This window comes from Strix aluco, chromosome 1, assembly GCF_031877795.1.
Source record: "Strix aluco isolate bStrAlu1 chromosome 1, bStrAlu1.hap1, whole genome shotgun sequence".
Classification (NCBI taxonomy): domain Eukaryota; kingdom Metazoa; phylum Chordata; class Aves; order Strigiformes; family Strigidae; genus Strix; species Strix aluco.
The window spans coordinates 109,782,624-109,799,918 of NC_133931.1; the positions used below are offsets into that span (position 1 = coordinate 109,782,624).

The 17,295-nt window shown below is 37.8% G+C and overlaps 1 protein-coding gene across 1 annotated transcript in view; it reads left to right on the plus strand.

Annotated features, from left to right (window-relative positions):
• Positions 1-2,203: 2,203 nt before the first annotated feature.
• The window catches only part of LOC141917965 (sodium channel protein type 5 subunit alpha-like), a 33,898-nt gene continuing 18,806 nt past the window's right edge, over positions 2,204-17,295 (plus strand). The window contains exons 1-13 of the mRNA XM_074812191.1: positions 2,204-2,458; positions 3,410-3,524; positions 4,294-4,405; positions 6,525-6,653; positions 7,446-7,537; positions 8,397-8,618; positions 10,001-10,013; positions 11,054-11,098; positions 11,754-11,895; positions 12,386-12,583; positions 13,414-13,593; positions 14,131-14,532; positions 15,277-15,403. Coding sequence (XP_074668292.1) covers positions 2,204-2,458; positions 3,410-3,524; positions 4,294-4,405; positions 6,525-6,653; positions 7,446-7,537; positions 8,397-8,618; positions 10,001-10,013; positions 11,054-11,098; positions 11,754-11,895; positions 12,386-12,583; positions 13,414-13,593; positions 14,131-14,532; positions 15,277-15,403 — 2,032 coding nt within the window. The remainder of the gene's footprint in view (positions 2,459-3,409; positions 3,525-4,293; positions 4,406-6,524; positions 6,654-7,445; positions 7,538-8,396; positions 8,619-10,000; positions 10,014-11,053; positions 11,099-11,753; positions 11,896-12,385; positions 12,584-13,413; positions 13,594-14,130; positions 14,533-15,276; positions 15,404-17,295) is intronic.

The window sequence follows — 17,295 nt, forward strand, 5'->3', positions numbered from 1 at the left end:
TTTTTCACTGTCAATATATGTGCACTTCATAGGCTTGCTTTGAAGGTTTTCAGGGTTAAGGTATAAGGTTGGATTCACTGTACTGCCAAAGTATGGACTCGGGTAGCTTTTACTTGAATGGATCCTATCCAACACCTGGCCAAATTTCTCCATTAAATAATGCAAAGTATTTTTCTAGTATAATCTCACTTCTGTTGTTCTGACAAGTGGTCATAAAATATAAACTTTCTGCTTGATACTTGTCAGATCAAGCATTTCTGTCCACCATGTCAGTCAGTAATGACTCTGGGTCACAAGTTAAATCTTTTGATGTTTGGACACTGCTTGTTCCTGTGCTGACACCACCAGGATGGGTTATCCATCTGAGTATTTACATCTGCACTAGTTAATTTAATACTTGATCCTTCCGTTACAGACACAGTTTCCATATATTTGATGTTGTAGTCTGATGGGCTTTACTGTCCCATTTCCAAATACTGTGTTAAACCAGTACCTTAGTTTTTTTCTGAATAACAGCTCAAGAGCATTTAGGATAACATAACCTTAAATAAGGTGCTCTAAATACACTCTTAAGTCTATAGGGGTCTGCTGTCATGGTTTAACCCCAGGAGCAGCTAAACACCAAGCTCACTAACTCCTCCCCCTTCCCAGCAGGATGGGGAGGAGACTCAGAAAAACAAGTTAAACTTGTGGGTTGAGATAAGAATGGTTTAATAGCTAAAATAAAATATAATAATAACAAAATATAATAGTAATTGTAATGAAAAGGAATATATTAAAAAGAGAGAAATAAACCCCAAGAAAAGACAGGTGGTGCACAATGCAATTGTTCACCACCCGCTGACTGATGCCCAATCAATGATCTGCCCCTCCCACTCAACTCCCCCTGGTTTCTATACTGATCATGACGTTCTGTGGTATGGAATATCCCTTTGGCTAGTTCGGGTCAGCTCTCCTGGCTGTGTCCCCCCTCCAGCTCTTGTGCACCTGCTCGCTGGCAGAGCATGGGAAACAATAAAGTCCTTAACTTAGGATAAACGCTGCTTAGCAACAACTGAAACATCAGTATGTTATCAGCATTGTTCTCACACTAAATCAAAAACAGAGCACTGTACCAGCTACTAGGAAGAAAATTAACTCTATCTCAGCCAAAACCAGGACATCACAGAATCGTCAAGGTTGGAAAAAACCTTGAAGATCATCTAGTCCAACCATAACCTAACACTGACAGTTCCCAACTACACCATATCCCTCAGCGCTATGTCGACCCGACTCTTAAACACCTCCAGGGATGGGGACTCCACCACCTCCCTGGGCAGCCCATTCCAATGCCTAACAACCCATTCTGTAAAGAAATGTTCCTAATATCTAGTCTAAACCTTCCCTGACGCAACTTGAGGCCATTCCCTCTTGTTCTATTGCTTATTACTTGGTTCAAGAGACTCATCCCCAGCTCTCTGCAACCTCCTTTCAGGTAGTTGTAGAGGGCGATGAGGTCTCCCCTCAGCCTCCTCTTCTCCAGACTAAACAACCCCAGTTCCCTCAGCCGCTCCTCGTACGACATGTGCTCCAGACCCTTCACCAGCTTCATTGCCCTTCTCTGGACACGCTCGAGAAATTCAATGTCCTTTTTGTAGTGAGGGGCCCAAAACTGAACACAGTAATCGAGGTGCAGCCTCACCAGTGCCGAGTACAGGGGCAAGATCACTTCCCTGTCCCTGCTGGCCACGCTATTTCTGATACAAGCCAGGATACCATTGGCCTTCTTGGCCACCTGGGCACACTGCTGGCTCATGTTCAGCCGGCTGTCAATCAACACCCCCAGGTCCCTCTCTGACTGGCAGCTCTCCAGCCACTCCTCCCCAAGCCTGTAGCGCTGCTGGGGGTTGTTGTGGCCCAAGTGCAGAACCCAGCGTTTGGCCTTATTGAAACTCATACAGTTGGCCACATCTGCCCACATCTTCTCAAATACACATAAGTTAAAAAAAATACTGAACAGACATCTTACTGAAGAAGGTATTGATCAAAGATTTTTTTTTTTTCTTTTTAGAAGTTGATGACTCAGAAAGTTTACCTTACTAGCCACGCATGGGCAACTAGTTGTTTAATTTTCCTAACTTACCTGTTTGGGAGTTACTTGACTTCCTTGTTACTTGTTTCTATTATTTGGACAGAATTAGTGGCAAGAAGAGAAGAATGAAAAATGGCCGATTTCTTACTACCTGGTACCAACAACTTCCGCAAGTTCACTTACGAATCCTTGGTTGCTATTGAAAAGAGAAGTGCTGCCAAGAGGAATTGTCGAAGAAATACTATAGACCAGAAACCTGAGGAGAAACCACGTCCTCAGCTTGACCTAAAAGCTTTCCAGAAGTTACCAGCTCTCTATGGAAATCCTCCTCCAGAGCTCATTGGGGAACCACTGGAGGATCTCGACCCGTACTACAAAGATCGTAAGGTTAGAGCCAACCGAGATGCTTGGATTTTAATTTGTTTTATTGTGTTGCTAAAAAGTGTTTATGTGAATGATCTATTAAACAGTTTTGCTTATATCCCTTTGGAAAAACTATCATCCTTTTCAAGGTTATAATATTGCAGGCAGTTGGCACAGCTGAATGACATGCTCTAATCTTCTTAAAAAAAGCTTAATTTTGAATTATAGGAATTAAATTATATGAACTTGATTAACATTTGAATCAGAATGGAAGAAGAAAAGATAGGATGTATAAAGGAAGAAAAGGGGGTTTTGAGTCTGATCTACAAGAAATTATAATAATTTTGTAAATTTTCTTAAACTCCATGGTTTGAAACAATGTGTTCCTATCTCAATGCTTATACTCCACTTATGTGTACAATAAATGATCACCTAAGTATAAAAATTATGTTAAAATATTAGTTGATGAATCCTTAAAACCTGCTTATTCAAACTCCATATTCTAGTATTGAAGAATATAATTTTCAATAAAGAGCAGAAAAATGGGAACTAATCCATTGGAATTTATGCTTATTGCTTGAGAAATATTTAATACTTTGAACCAATTTCTACAGACTTAGAGCTAGAGGATCACAATCAGCAACAGCAAATAATGATAAAGGCTGCAATTCTTCCTTCCACCTCTGTATATCTTGACACAATGAGAGATTCAGTTTATTTTAAGAGAATAGTCATAAGTAAGATTAGTTCATGCTGAGGATGTTTTTGCAGCTTGACAGTTAATGGATATTAACTCTTTCATCAGTTTATGATGAAAGGATAACAAAGTATTACAAAGGGTTTTCTCATTTAAACAGACTAAATTAAAATCAAGCTCTTGCTCATCACTGATTCAAAAGGATACGGTACAAAAATATGTTCTCTGTTCAACTTTCTGAAAACTTTACTTCATGTTTCTTTATTTTTTTTTTAAAGATTTTCATAGTGCTAAACAAACAGAAAACAATCTTCAGGTTTACTGCTACACGTGCCTTATGGATCCTCAGTCCTTTCCATCCAATCCGAAGAACAGCAATTAAAATTTTAGTACATTCATATCCTTTTGTTGGCTTAATTTGCTCTTTTTGATTACAAAACCCTACATAATCCTGTGCTTTTGTATTTTCAAGCATTGAATGAATCTAGTCTTTTCTTCGCTCTAGAGTACTTCTAATTACGAATTACGTTAGAAATTATTACTGTCTTGGTGCTCTTGTGCTACTTTGAAATAAATTGTTTTGTGAGTACTAGGGGTATTGAAGCCTGATTTTCTACAGCTTTGTGTTTTGAGAATGCTCTCTGATGTTGATTTCCTGATGTCTCATAAATATCTCATGCTGAAGCCTTTCTCAGTGAGAAGACTAATAAGCTTTCTATCATCTTACTCATCTTCTGTTTACCCAAATTGTAGGAATTAAATCCAACTCATGTACCAAAGCTGATCAACCATTGGCCAATTTTAAGAAAAACAAGGCTGCAATAGGCAAGCAATGCATATGAAAACATAGAAAGTAAAATTATGCAAACTTAGTTTCTTTAGGAAATCAGATTAAAATAATGTATCTTTGGTATAGGAAAGTGAAGATTTCCAGAGATGCTGTTGCAGGGAATGTCTTTGGAATATAAAGGTAATATAGATCTAACCTCATAAATCAAATTAGGGGACACAAATCACTAGCATATTGCTCCAGTTTGGCACTGGGGAATGAGACTGGAACAATAACACTGTTGCTCAAAACCAGATACTATATCTATGACTGATAAAATATCTAGTTACATTTCTGAATCTATGTCATATTCTTTGCCTTCACTCCTGTGACTTACATTATTTACTTTGTTTATCATTTGCACTATTATAACTAATTGTGTATTCATGGCTCTGAGTGAGTCCTCTAAGACTTCTCCATCACCTTCATGGAACAAGTATGTTGAGTAAGTATCTGTGGGTATGTGCAGTCTTTAATTCTGTAGTTATATTGAATTATTGAGATTTATCTTGCTGCCTTCACTCAAGATAATTTATGGGGGATATAGAAGGAAAGTTGCTTGTGTTAGGAATTTGTCATTTTGTTTTGAGGGTCTATTTTTGTCTTTAAACTCAATATCTACAATAATTGTGGTGTTATAGAAGAGAGTAAGTGGAGATTAAGTTCTGCTGTCCTACTGCTCCAGTTTGTTATCCCGCTTTCTGAAGTTATTTAGTAATTATTTGTTCTTTATCCAGACACATTTCTCATTGTTGCTGATGCTGAAGAAACACATCAAGAACTGCTGTCTTCTAATAATATTGAAAAGCTGAGTTTTTCTCCAATAAAATGTTCTGTCAGAAGCTCCTGGGCTGCAGGACGCTGTTAGAAAGTAAAGCTCTTATCTTCAGTGTTGCCAACACTTGCAGTGTTAAATCACAATAAATCCGTGCTTTGTAGTCACACTTAAAATAGATAATCCCATGTTTATAATTTTTTTTTAAAGAATATTTCAGCTGTCAGTTTTTCAGTTTGGCATAAAAATGTTAGAATACAAACCCTGATAATTCTAATGCAAAGGAAAAGATTCCAAAATACTTAGTTTTAAAAACAGGCCTAAAATTGTTTCTTACTATCTTATGTTTTGTGGTTTGACCCCAGCGGTCAACTAAGCACCAAGCAGCCGCTTGCTCACTCCTCCCCGCTCCCAGTAGGATGGGGAGGAGAATCAGAAAAAAAGTAAAACTTGTGGATTGACATAAGAAGAGTTTAATAATTGAAATTAAAATAAGTATAATAATAGTAATAACAACAATAATAATTGTAATTAAAGGAATATAACAAAAAGAGAGAGAAATAAAACCCAAGAAAGATAAGTGATGCACAATGCAATTGCTCACCACCTGCTGACTGATTCTGCCCAACCAGTCCCCAAGCAGCGATCGGCACCACCCCAGACAAGTCACCCCAGTTTTTGTACCAAGCATGATGTCCCATGGTATAAAATATCCCTTTGGCTGTCCTGGCCATGCTCCCTCCCAGCTTCTTGTGCACCTGCTCGCTGGCAGAGCATGGGGAGCTGAAAAGTCCTTTACTTAGGATAAGTGCTGCTTAGCAACATCAGTGTGTTATCAGCATTATTCCCACACTAAATCCACCGCACAGCACTGTATCAGCTACTAGGAAGAAAATTAACTCTAGCCCAGCCAAACCAGGACATCCATATTACATGACCCTGAAACCTTTGGGAATGGCGAATCCTCATGCAAGTAGAAACAGGACTCTGCATGGTATTAATATACATTTCTTCAGAAGAAGTTGAGTTACTTCTCTACCTATAAGAGCGTTAAAGGTTAGATAAGAGTTGTATCTGCGTTGCCATCAAGACTACCATTCAAATGCATTTCAATAATAATTTCAGAATACTTCTTCCCAAATGAAAAAGGAAGCACTATATCCACATAATTTCTTAGTGCATTTTCTGACTACCAAATGAATGCCTTTTGAATTCTGTGGGGAGATCACTGCCTTGTTGAAATGATAAGTGCACTCAGTAAGTCCAGAAGAGCTTTTACTGATAATTTTCCATTAATAAGAATAATTGCCATCTTAATTGAAAATCCGGTACTTTTTTTATTTCTCTAAGTGTTTTAAACATTCTGCCCAGAAATGGATGCTGCATTCCCAAAGTAAATAATACACAGTATATCACATGTTCAGTTGGCCACTTGAAACCTGAGGAAGATACAAATTTTGATCTTTATTTTAGCAAGTAGCTAGGAGTTTTGTGTTTCTCAAATTACGTGGACTCACATGAAAAAATTTGGAAAAAATTGCTGAATGCCAGAAAACCATGTCAGAGGCGTACACATTAATAGCCATGTCCAGATTGCAGTCAACTACTGTCTCAAACTCTGTATGAATCAGATACTGATAGAATATACTGAAATCAACAGCAGTCTTTCCATTACTTCTGTGCAGAATTGGCTTGTTTTTTTGGCCTAGACAGTAAATAGTCTGACTGTGTCTCTTCTGTTAATTGCTAATATTGCTGTTTTCCTTTGGCACTTTTCTCCCTTCCTTAGATTTACTTTCACTGGCATTTACACTTTTGAATCATTGATAAAAATATTGGCAAGAGGATTCTGTCTAAATGAATTCACTTTCCTTCGAGATCCCTGGAACTGGTTGGATTTCAGTGTTATTGTTATGGCGTAAGTGGGAACATATAAAATATGGATCACCTGCGCTCACACTCTGTATTTGAAGTTCTTGTTGCTGTGGTGCAAAAGGCTGTCTGCAGTACAAAAAAAACCCTGTGGGTCCAAATTGCTTCTGAAACTATCTAGAACATTGACTTTACCCCTTGTTTTATCATTCACTATATGAGAACAATGTATTAGTCTTTCAGGAAGGGAATAGAGCTGTGCAGAGCAAGATATGCTCTGTGGTGAGTGTATGTGAACGGATGCATTTCAGACAATGATATGTAATAGCTGAGCTGTCAAATGCAGCCATACTGATCCTGTGAATGAAAGTGTAAATTTGAACATAGAGCAACATGTATAGACACCAGGACAGTGGATTAAATTTGGGCTCTTTTTTTCCAAAAATCCTAGTTTGAGCTTCAGTTTGAAGTAATTAGAAAGCTTTTATACTGGTTAGATGCAGCTACAAAAGGGAGATCAAACCAGTTCAGTCAGCATTTTGGCCTGAAATTAATATTTTTGAGTGCTATCTTTGTTTATATTTTAAATGCATAATATTTTAAGATGCTAACTCAAAACCAGCTGTGCACAAGCCAAGAGCTAGCTACCTCATAAAGAAGTTTATAATAATCAAGAATTGTGTTTCTATTTTACAAGTTTTTAGACAAAACCTTGATATGTAGTTTACTAATATTTAAAGTATGCTCAGAGGGATTGGCAGTTAAGAATGACCACTGTAAAATAATTGCCCCATTTACTCTGTTCAACTGTTTGACATGTCACATTCTGATTTTACAGGTATGTGGGAGCATTTAGTAACTTGGGGAGTGTGTCTGTTCTTCGGACTTTCAGGGTTCTGAGAGCTTTAAAAACCATTTCAGTAGTCCCAGGTAAGAAACCCTATTTGCTAAATGTTTTCTGCTACTTGCAACTGATTCTTTGCTCCAATCAAAAAGTTGGCTTTTGTCTTTTTTTTTTTTTTTCTTTTTTCTTTTTCTGTATCTTTCATTGATTGTGGACACAGCTGAATTTGCAGACACGTAGTGTCTCAGTTCACCTGGCCCAGACAGAATAAATCAAACATTAGAAGCAATCTTGTATTTAATTCATTTTCATTATGCTTTTAAAGATTTTGTTAACACTTTATAATGTCAGTTTTACAGAATGTTCTTCTAGCTGGTCTATGTGTTATGGCTCATCAGAAACACCTCTGGTGACTGAACGGACTTTATTGTTAATCATCTTACATCATCCCTGGGAAAACAGTTTCCTTTTATTTTCCCCTTAGTTATAAAGCTACTGGATTCTTTCTCATGATGAAATATAAATTAAGGACCAGTGGGTTGCCTCTGTCTTCTCTTTTTGGTCTTTTTGATCATATTCATTATTGCTTCCAGTGTTTCCAGTTTCTTCACAGATTACCAGTGTTGGAAATGTCATTGAATTATGCATATTACTCTTTCTACATAAGAAAAAATAGACTATCTCTGGTTCCTCACCCTTCCCTAAATATTTTACAGGGATTAAGAGAACATCTGAAAATTGTAGGGTCAATCAAATGAGGAAAAAAAATGTTATTCTCATATGAATTACTCTCATCCAAAGTATACTTGCATTGCAAATATATTTGTCACATATTATCCAGCAATTTTGGTACTTTGGTTGTTATACATTGTTTTAACTCTAATCAAGTATGACGTGTGAATCTCAGTTTTTCATCCCATTTTCCTTTGTATATTGTCTTCCTAGGGCTCAAGATCATTGTAGGGGCACTAATCCAGTCTGTTAAGAAACTTGCCAATGTGATGATCCTGACTGTTTTCTGCCTGAGTGTCTTTGCCCTCATAGGCCTCCAGCTTTTCAAGGGCAATCTAAGATATAAGTGTATCAGGAACACTACAGAGATTAGTAAAATACTTTATTTTCTTAACAAAACATGGGATTCCTATGAAATGTTTGCTAATTATACAGGTAATTTTTCTCCTTAATTCTTTTTTAGATGATAGGACAGACACCTATGCATGCATGTATAACCACTGATGTAAATGATATTGATGTTTTGATGATTGATATTTTGATGAGTAACTACCTGATAATGGCCTTCAGATTGCCACAGCAGCTTGCAGGCATCCAGGAGTGCACCCCTTCCCTTCATTATAAGAAATAGCACTCCCAAATTTTCCATTAACATCCAGCTCTGTTTCCCAGAATGATATGACTATAACTGAAATATGCATTAGCTCATTCTCTGCTGTAATTCCCCAAAGTTCACCTTTTACCACATGCTGAAGAGTCCGTACATCTTCGTTTTGCTGCCCAGTAAATTACTATTCAGCTTGAAACAGAGGGTTGTGTTTAAAAGTTGAAGTTACTCTCTTCTTCACATCATGTGTATCTTACTTTATGTCTTATATAGGATATATACAACTTACATCTTTCATGTATATGTCTTGACTGAGGCTAGTGATGGAAGCATAGAGCAGAGATCTGAAAATGCACCAAAGCTTTCTCAGAGGAACAGCAGCTGTAAGATGCAATTCAGAAAGGAAAAGCCTTGTCGAAAGAAAAGCATTGTCTAAAGGAAAAGACTCAATATACATGAAAAAATACACTCAAAGTAAACTGTCTATGCCAGAAACATGAAGAAAGCTTAATCACTGAAGAAAATCTCCGCGAGTTCAGATGTAGCAGTGGTTATACAGGAAGAAAAGCATTGTCCCACGGGAAATGTTGAAATACATAAAAAAGCCGCACAGGATTGCTGTTTGTAAACTCTGTGTGGAAGATTTGTTCAGACAGGATTTCTTTAATAACTTCATAGTCCAGGGGGACAAAGTCTTTGTATAAAAGATTTCTGAGAAAAAACTTTTTGCAAGAAACTCTTGTACCTACCAAAAAACCACACATAAGAACAAAGTCATTTACATATACAGAATGATGTAAAAATCATAATTGAAAGCAAACTTTAAAAGAAACCAGGCAGTGACTAGAACACCACACAAGAGACCATGGGTGTGACAAAATTGGGTTAAAAATATTAATTTTCTGTGCTGAAGAAACAGGAAACAAAACCATCTATTTTTTTTAATTTTTATTTTTTTTTTTTTTTTTTTAAATGCAGAACATTGCAGCTGTATAAAGGCAATGGCCTGGAAAAAATAAGGTTCTAGAGATTAAAAATCTGTGTTGCTTCACAAGCTTTGTCTTGTTCACATCCTATGCCATACATCTTGTGTGCAGGGTGATTTGCAATGTTGGGCAAAGCAATAGGAGGGTCCAGACAGGTTTAAAGAAAGTTAGATGACTTTCCTATAGGATTTAGGATTTACAGCACTATAAGCCCAGTTTTCTAGTAAATGACTTTTTGTATATTTTTTATTGGATGCTTTTGTGGGAAATTCTCATCTCCAACATTGAGAACTACATGTTATTATAATTCTCTGAAGCTTAGTCACTAAATCTTCTTTAAAAAACCTTTTGGCAGTTGGCAGGAGCAGAACTGAACAAAATTTGGGTGGAAAGTAGCCCAGATAGTGACACATTCCTTTATGGTGTATTTACATGGTATGATACAGCTGATACTAAAGATTCCTTCTGGCCTTGAATCATGCTGACTTCCCTGATGAGCACAGCTGAGGTTAGAGAAGCACCAGGATGAGACGTCCCTTTCATCTGGGATAATGAACCCACATCTTAATGGAACTAATTAGCTCTTAGCACTAAAGCTATTATTTTCAAGTCTGCTGCTAGCTCAGGCATCAGAGTAACTCATGTTAAGAGAAATAGGGGAAGAGGTCAAAAAGGGCACAGCTCCAGCATCCTAATGGACAAATCCATATTTCTCTACTAAGCAGAGTTAGGATCTGCTGTTTGGCTCAGCAGAGCAGTGACATGGCATGGTGTATATCCACACAGTCAAATACTCTTTCTTCCTCCTCAAAATAGGGTTTTGTTTTTTATTGCTCGTTGGAAACAGAACTGGTCTATGCTACCCCAAAAGATGTTTGTATGCTGCCCTGGAGAGGGCTGATTACTACAAGTCAAAACTGTGCCAGATTTTGTGCTAACGATTACCAAACCAGGGACTGTGCTTGAACCTGTGCTCTCCAATTCTTCACTTCCTTTATGCAGATGTGGCCAAAGCAATAATATTTTTAAAAATTCTGTTTTAAGGACTGTCTTCACTCTGAAATTTCTGCATACACATATGTATGTTTATAAATGAGGACAGGACATCTTGCAATCTGATGCAGTTACTGTGAGCATGGGAAACCTGTATATGTGTATGCACATACACCTACAGGTCACTGATTACTCATCACTACTCATATTAAAGGATAGAGGATTCAGGCTAGAAGTTATTTGGTTTTAATTTTTTTCCCCTTTTTTATAGCATACTTCGCTAGGAAAAGTGGGACCTCAGATATTTTGCTGTGTGGTCCTGGTGCTGGGTAAGTGCACTTAATATTTCTTCTTTGGAAGTTTTCTCTGCCTTGGTGCTTCTATATTCGCTCAGTCATATGAGACAAAAGCAGAAATTCCAAGCTTTCCTTGAATACATAAACAGGAACACAGTCAACAAAATATAGTAAACAGTCAGATAATTTAATACTTGTAGGGAATGAAGCACGAACCTGCAGTTGGCCTATTGAGCCTTTCCAGAAGTGCTGTCTTTCTCTTCCCCATGGATGTACGAGAGAACTGAAAACATGAAAGATCTCAGATGAATCACAGGACAGACATGCTCCTATCTGTGTAGGCTCATGAGTGTTAAATTGGAACAACAAAACATGGATTTTGGAGGGCAGGTTTGGGCAAGGAGGGAGGTGTGGCTGCTTTGTAGTGAAGGACAGGGGAGGAGGATTGGTGGTGAGGAAGTTGTCCTGGGCTGGTAGTCTACTTCAGCTCATCGTCTTCCTTTGTTACTATGTTGTGGGCGCTGCTTTTCTCATCCCACTTTCCAGCCAATGCTACCTGGCATAGAAAATTGGTTTGCAATCTAATGAAACACAGAGCTGAATAGTAATTAGAATTCTCACATAAGCTGAAGTTTATCCTTGAAATCTGCACAGTTAAAAGAGCTCCACTTTTTATTATTACTTCTAGGACCTGTCCTCCAGACTACGTATGCTTGCAACTTGGGCCAAATCCTGATTACGATTTCACTAGTTTTGATACATTTGGCTGGGCTTTTCTTTCCTTATTCCGTCTGATGACCCAGGACTACTGGGAACGTCTGTACCAACAGGTACCAGCTTTACGCATAATTCAGAACTGGTCTTCCAGTGAGAGCAATAGCTGAAGCAGAAAATGTGTAGAGAGGACAAGAAACCCCAAATAAAAGCATTAGCTGCAAGTCATCAAGCCCACATCATCCCTTCTTCCTTCCCGCAAGCTGTGACTCCTAGAAAAGGGATGCTGAAGTGCTTCCCAGCAACAGTCCTATCACCCGGCTGACTTAGGGACTTAAAAAAAAGTCCTAAGAGGGTCCTATATTATCCTTCAAAAATATAATGCATCCTCAGTTGTCCTCATGGGTTATATGATCAGTCATTCACAGGCAACGGTATGAGTGAGAAAGAGAGGGAAGAAAGGCCAAGGAAGCTGTATTCCCATTTAAGCTTCCTAAACCATTGTGTCTAGGAAGGTGAGTGCTTCTAAAGAATTTCAGAGACACATTGAAAGCTTATTTGGTACATTTTATGGTAATTTCTATCGCTTGGATCTGTTGCTTACAGACCCTCAGAGCTTCTGGGAAGGTGTATATACTCTTCTTCATGCTGGTCATCTTTCTGGGCTCATTTTATCTAGTCAACTTGATTCTGGCTGTAGTAACGATGGCATATGAAGACCAGAACAAGGCCACCATTGCTGAAACAGAGGCAAAGGAAAGAAAATTTTGGGAAGCCATGGAATTATTACAGAAGGAGCAGGAGGTACGTAAATTATTCCCTTGCAAGCATTAGTCTCAGTGTTCTGTTGTCAGTCACATAAGAAAAGATTTCACTCCTTGTGTACAGCTGTATATAGTAGTCACTCATGGGAGAAGGAGCAAGTGACAACTTACTGAAAGTAGCAATTCCATTCCTAGAGCTACAGGAGCAGCTTCCAAAATAAAATGTAGTTGCCTTTTAATTTTTCTTCTATTTCATTATTGTGGGCTGCTGAGCGGAGAAATATACAGTAATTCTGTTGATCAACTGCATGAACACCTGAGCCAAAACATACTATAGTTGAATGAAAAGTCTCTTGGTAACTTAAATGGCTTAGAAAATTCTGGAACAAAATAATCCCCTGTTTTGAAAACATTGTCCTAAATGAAGTATGGGATGGAAAGTCAGCTACAGTGTGAATACAATCCCAAGGATCCCCAGTGAAAAGACAGAATTTTAATACTGTTTAAGCATTTATTTGGGGAAAAGGATATATTCTACAGCATTATTTTCAAACTGAGTATTTTTATTGTAAGCAAATCTGCCATATGGAGGAATAGGAGTTATAATGTGATTATTTTGCCCCTGGCAGGCCCAATACACACGACCATGTAACATACTGCAAATAGCAAATTGTTCAGCACTCCATATGTTGGGGAAATTCTCTCCTCTTTCTTTTAGTGTTATCACATATTGGAAGATTTTTAACGAGTTTTGTGAAACACAAATTGTTAAGAGGAAATAATATAGAGCACAGAGGTGTTTTCTTTCTCCTTATATTCAAAGTACCCAACAAAAATATCATCAATGTTTTTTTTTTTTTTTTATTTCAGTCATTGGCTATTAAAGGAATTGATATCCTGTCAATTAGCTCCTTTGAAGCCTCTTCTCTGTCTACCAAAGAAATCAAAGAAAGAAGCAATAGGAAAAAGAGAAATAAGTCCTTGGGGATAGAAGATAATGAAGAAGAACAATTTCCCAAGTCACAGTCCACAGACAGTCAACGAAAGTTGGTAATCTATTGTCTGAATCTGAGATCGTTACAGCTTTCCCAGTTTTAATACTAAAATAAATTGTTTGAAAGCACAAACCAATTCCCATTACAAACACTGATCACTCTTAAGTCTTTAAAATAAACTTTTGGGATAAGGAAGAATTATATGTAAAAATTAATTTGAAAAGGAAATATAAATGAAGAAAGGAAGGAAAGTTATAACAGTTAAAATACATTTTCTATAACATTGAGAAATAGAAAAAAGTGAGTGACTACCAGAATTTAACTTTTGTGCATCATTCTCTGATAAAAATTTCTTACTTAAGATATAAATATAAAGCTTATCACAAAAATAGATGCTACAGTTCATGGGATCTTATTATCTGCCCTTTAAAATCTAAGCATAATCCTTCCTGAAAAATCTAAATCAAATATGAGTTTTGGACTTGCAATAGTTGATAGGAAATGTTATGAAACTCTAAACATTTATTTCTTGTCAAAATTTGCTCTGTGATATTATGCCATTCTCTCTTTATTCCTTTTCCTGAACTTTTAGTCTTTCCTTGGCCTGGTGTATGGTCCCAACGCAAATCAGGCGAAACACAGACTTAGTTATGGGAGTGTTTTCAGTTCCCAAATACCTGCTTTAGAAGTTGATTCCAGAACCAATTTCGGTGATGAGGAAACCCTCAGTGCTGGGGAACATGAAATCCAGTGTCAGTCCCTGTCGGTCACCCAGATGGGAAGACGCTCCAGCATGCAAAGTCAAATGAGCCACAGCTCTCATCCTGCTACCCCAAACTGTGTGCAGAGCAGCAAGTGGGCTAATGTGGATAACTGCAATGGTGTGATTTCAGTGATGGGAGGAGGAAGCAACAGGGTGCACAGTCTAGATCCAGTGTCTTCTGAAGGAGTACTGCTTCCACCAGTAATGGAAGACCTGGGAAAGGGAGATCTGGTAAGAAAAAGATATTATTTTAAATACATACTTCATCTTACGATTTCTCTATAAGTGGCAGGTTTTTCTTGTCTTAAGAGTTTCAGTGTAATGGCAAACAGTGACAAGAAATGATGCATAATGGTGTGGGGAGTTCATAAGTTGTCAGTAGAAATTTTTTTTTAATACTCTGATGAGTTCCTGAAAACTAGACTTCAGCATTCCTGTCATAAACCCTATTTTTCTGCTATTCACAATTTTTACTAACATAGTTTTGAAGGTTCCTAGTGCTAGAATTAAAAGTCACCAAAGAGTCTTTCTATCCCTTTTTAACCCTGTCCAGGAGGGTCATTTTCAGCAGTACTTGTAATTTCTTCCTCCTTCATAGCACCTTTAGCATCATGAAGAAGCTTTTTCTGTAAGTTTCCCAAGTGGGTAGAGATGCTTTGCTACCAGTTTATCCCTCATCTCCTTCCTTTCCTATTAGTCTCTGGAATATTTCCTAGGCCTATTTCCCCTCATACACTTATTTCCAAGGTTTGTGCTTGCCCTTTTGCTATTACATGCTTGCAAGAACCATTTACTGCAGCATTATTATGGAACAGTAAGACCTTCATTCTCAACATCTATTACAACTTGTAAAAAAGGTACATCTATTTGGCTGCATATCATTGTTCTTACTAACTTTCATTGTTACTCCTCATCACATTCTACTTCATTTTATTCCTGTGGTATCCCCCTAATCATGTTTACTTCTTTAAGCAGTCAGCTATAAATGATGAGAGCAGCTTGACGCATTTGCCTCCTCATCTGTCAGTGGAGTATTTTAACGAGGCACTTCAGAGACAAAGGGCAGCAAGTGCAGTCAGCATAATTACCAGTGTCTTGGAGGGTAAGTGGTCTCTCATTACACCTGTTTCAATCCTAAGGTAATGTTAGCATGAATGACCAAAATGTCAATACATTTCTTAAAGGTTAGCAGGGATTTGTAGGTGTGTATACAGGAATTCCATCATTAATTTGGCTCTTTTTTTAAAAATTACATTGTCACAGTTTTTAGGTACTGGAACGTAACCTTTGCATGTCGTAAGATCTCATTTTGTAGGACAGACAGTGAAGGGGATTGGAGTGAGAGTGGGTGAAAGGAGTTTCTCTAGCATCTGAGGTGCAGGACTGGAATACTGTTTTCTCTTCCTGACCCTGAGACTTTTGATATGTCACTGGCAGAGACGTAGGCATGCAGAATCCACCAATAAGATTATGCAAGCAAAATCAGTTGTGACAATTTCTGGGTTTTGAATACTTAACCTCACTATTTTATTCCTCTAACTTACCTTTCCATGTGATTTTTTGGGCAGTTTTATCACTGAGAGTTATTTTGATAATTGATATGTTTGTTGTAGATCTTACTGAAAACTTTCAGCCCGAGTTGTTCAGGGTGACGTCTTATTTTGTTTTGTCCCTGTTGAGGAACTCTATCACCAGTTCTTGTACCACAAGTATTGGATTTAGCAAGGTGTTACAATTGTGGAGGCAAGAGTCTTAAATTTTTAAAAATTTTTCTTGGGAGAATCACGGTTGCAACACACCTAGCGGAGACTTGCTTTGTGGTGTAATTCACCAAAGATCTGGATTTTGTTGCATGCTTTCAGCTGTGAACTGGAATGAAACAGGACTTGTAGCTCTTAGTGACCGTGGATTAACCTGAGGACAGGCATCAAAAAGGGTCTTTGCTGGGTCCTGAACACCAGTTCTGCCGGACACACACTGTATAAATAAAGAAGCAGCCATTTGATCTAGAACAGAAGAAGAGTTAGATCTGGAGTGGGGTTAAGTCAAGGTGATCACACTGGAATAAGCAGTGTAGAGTGGAATCTGAGACTTGAGACTGGAGGAGAAGAAATGAAAACTAAACAGTGGGAAGAAATAAAGTCAGGTCCAACTAAGAAAAGGATATTAGTCAGATTGAGCTCATGTGATCTCTGAAAAATTTTCAGATCCCTGAAAGTCAGATTATTAATAATTCCTGTTGTGCTTGTATTTAGCTTTAAGTAAGCTCCAGTTTGTCAATGAATTTGCACAGGACTTCAGCAGGGTCAAAAACATTTTGGAGGACTTGATAGTATTGTGGTGAAGAATCCAAAAGGATGTAAATGACAAAGCCAGAACAACTTCTATCCTATGTTTTACTTACAGAAAATGGAGAGGTGTGGCAATTTGCATCAGCTGGGAAATGGCAGGCATGACCTTTCCAGTAAAAGTGGCCTAAGGTTAAATTTGAGGCACTGTAATTTGGATTTTCCTTGTATACAATCAGAACTCCTATGACTGCCATTGACTTTCTAGACTCCCTTAAGAGTCAAAGAAGACAAAAAGATGTTGAGTGTGATACAGCCACTGTCCTAGACTTCTACGTAAGGATAAGGTGAAAAGTGCCTTAGCTGCTATATTAACCTGCAAGAGTCTGAGAAGCTGTGATGTGGCCTCTGCATCGTAAACAACTGTATTTAGTCAGATGATTGTAGTACAAATCTGAGTCTAAGACAAATAAAACCTGATCCAAAGGCTTTTGAAGTTCACATGAATGCATTTTGAATCCAATTTGCTCTGAATTTTATTTTCATGTTTACTAGCTGGTGTAGGGACAACATGAATGATAGAAAGTGCAGGGAAGTTTTGAGGCTCTGTGTGAGATATGAGGTTTCCTTTTTCTTCTCTGGTCTTTTGAATACTTGCAATTGTTATTTCATCATCTTACTCAGTGGTAACTATTTAATTATAGTG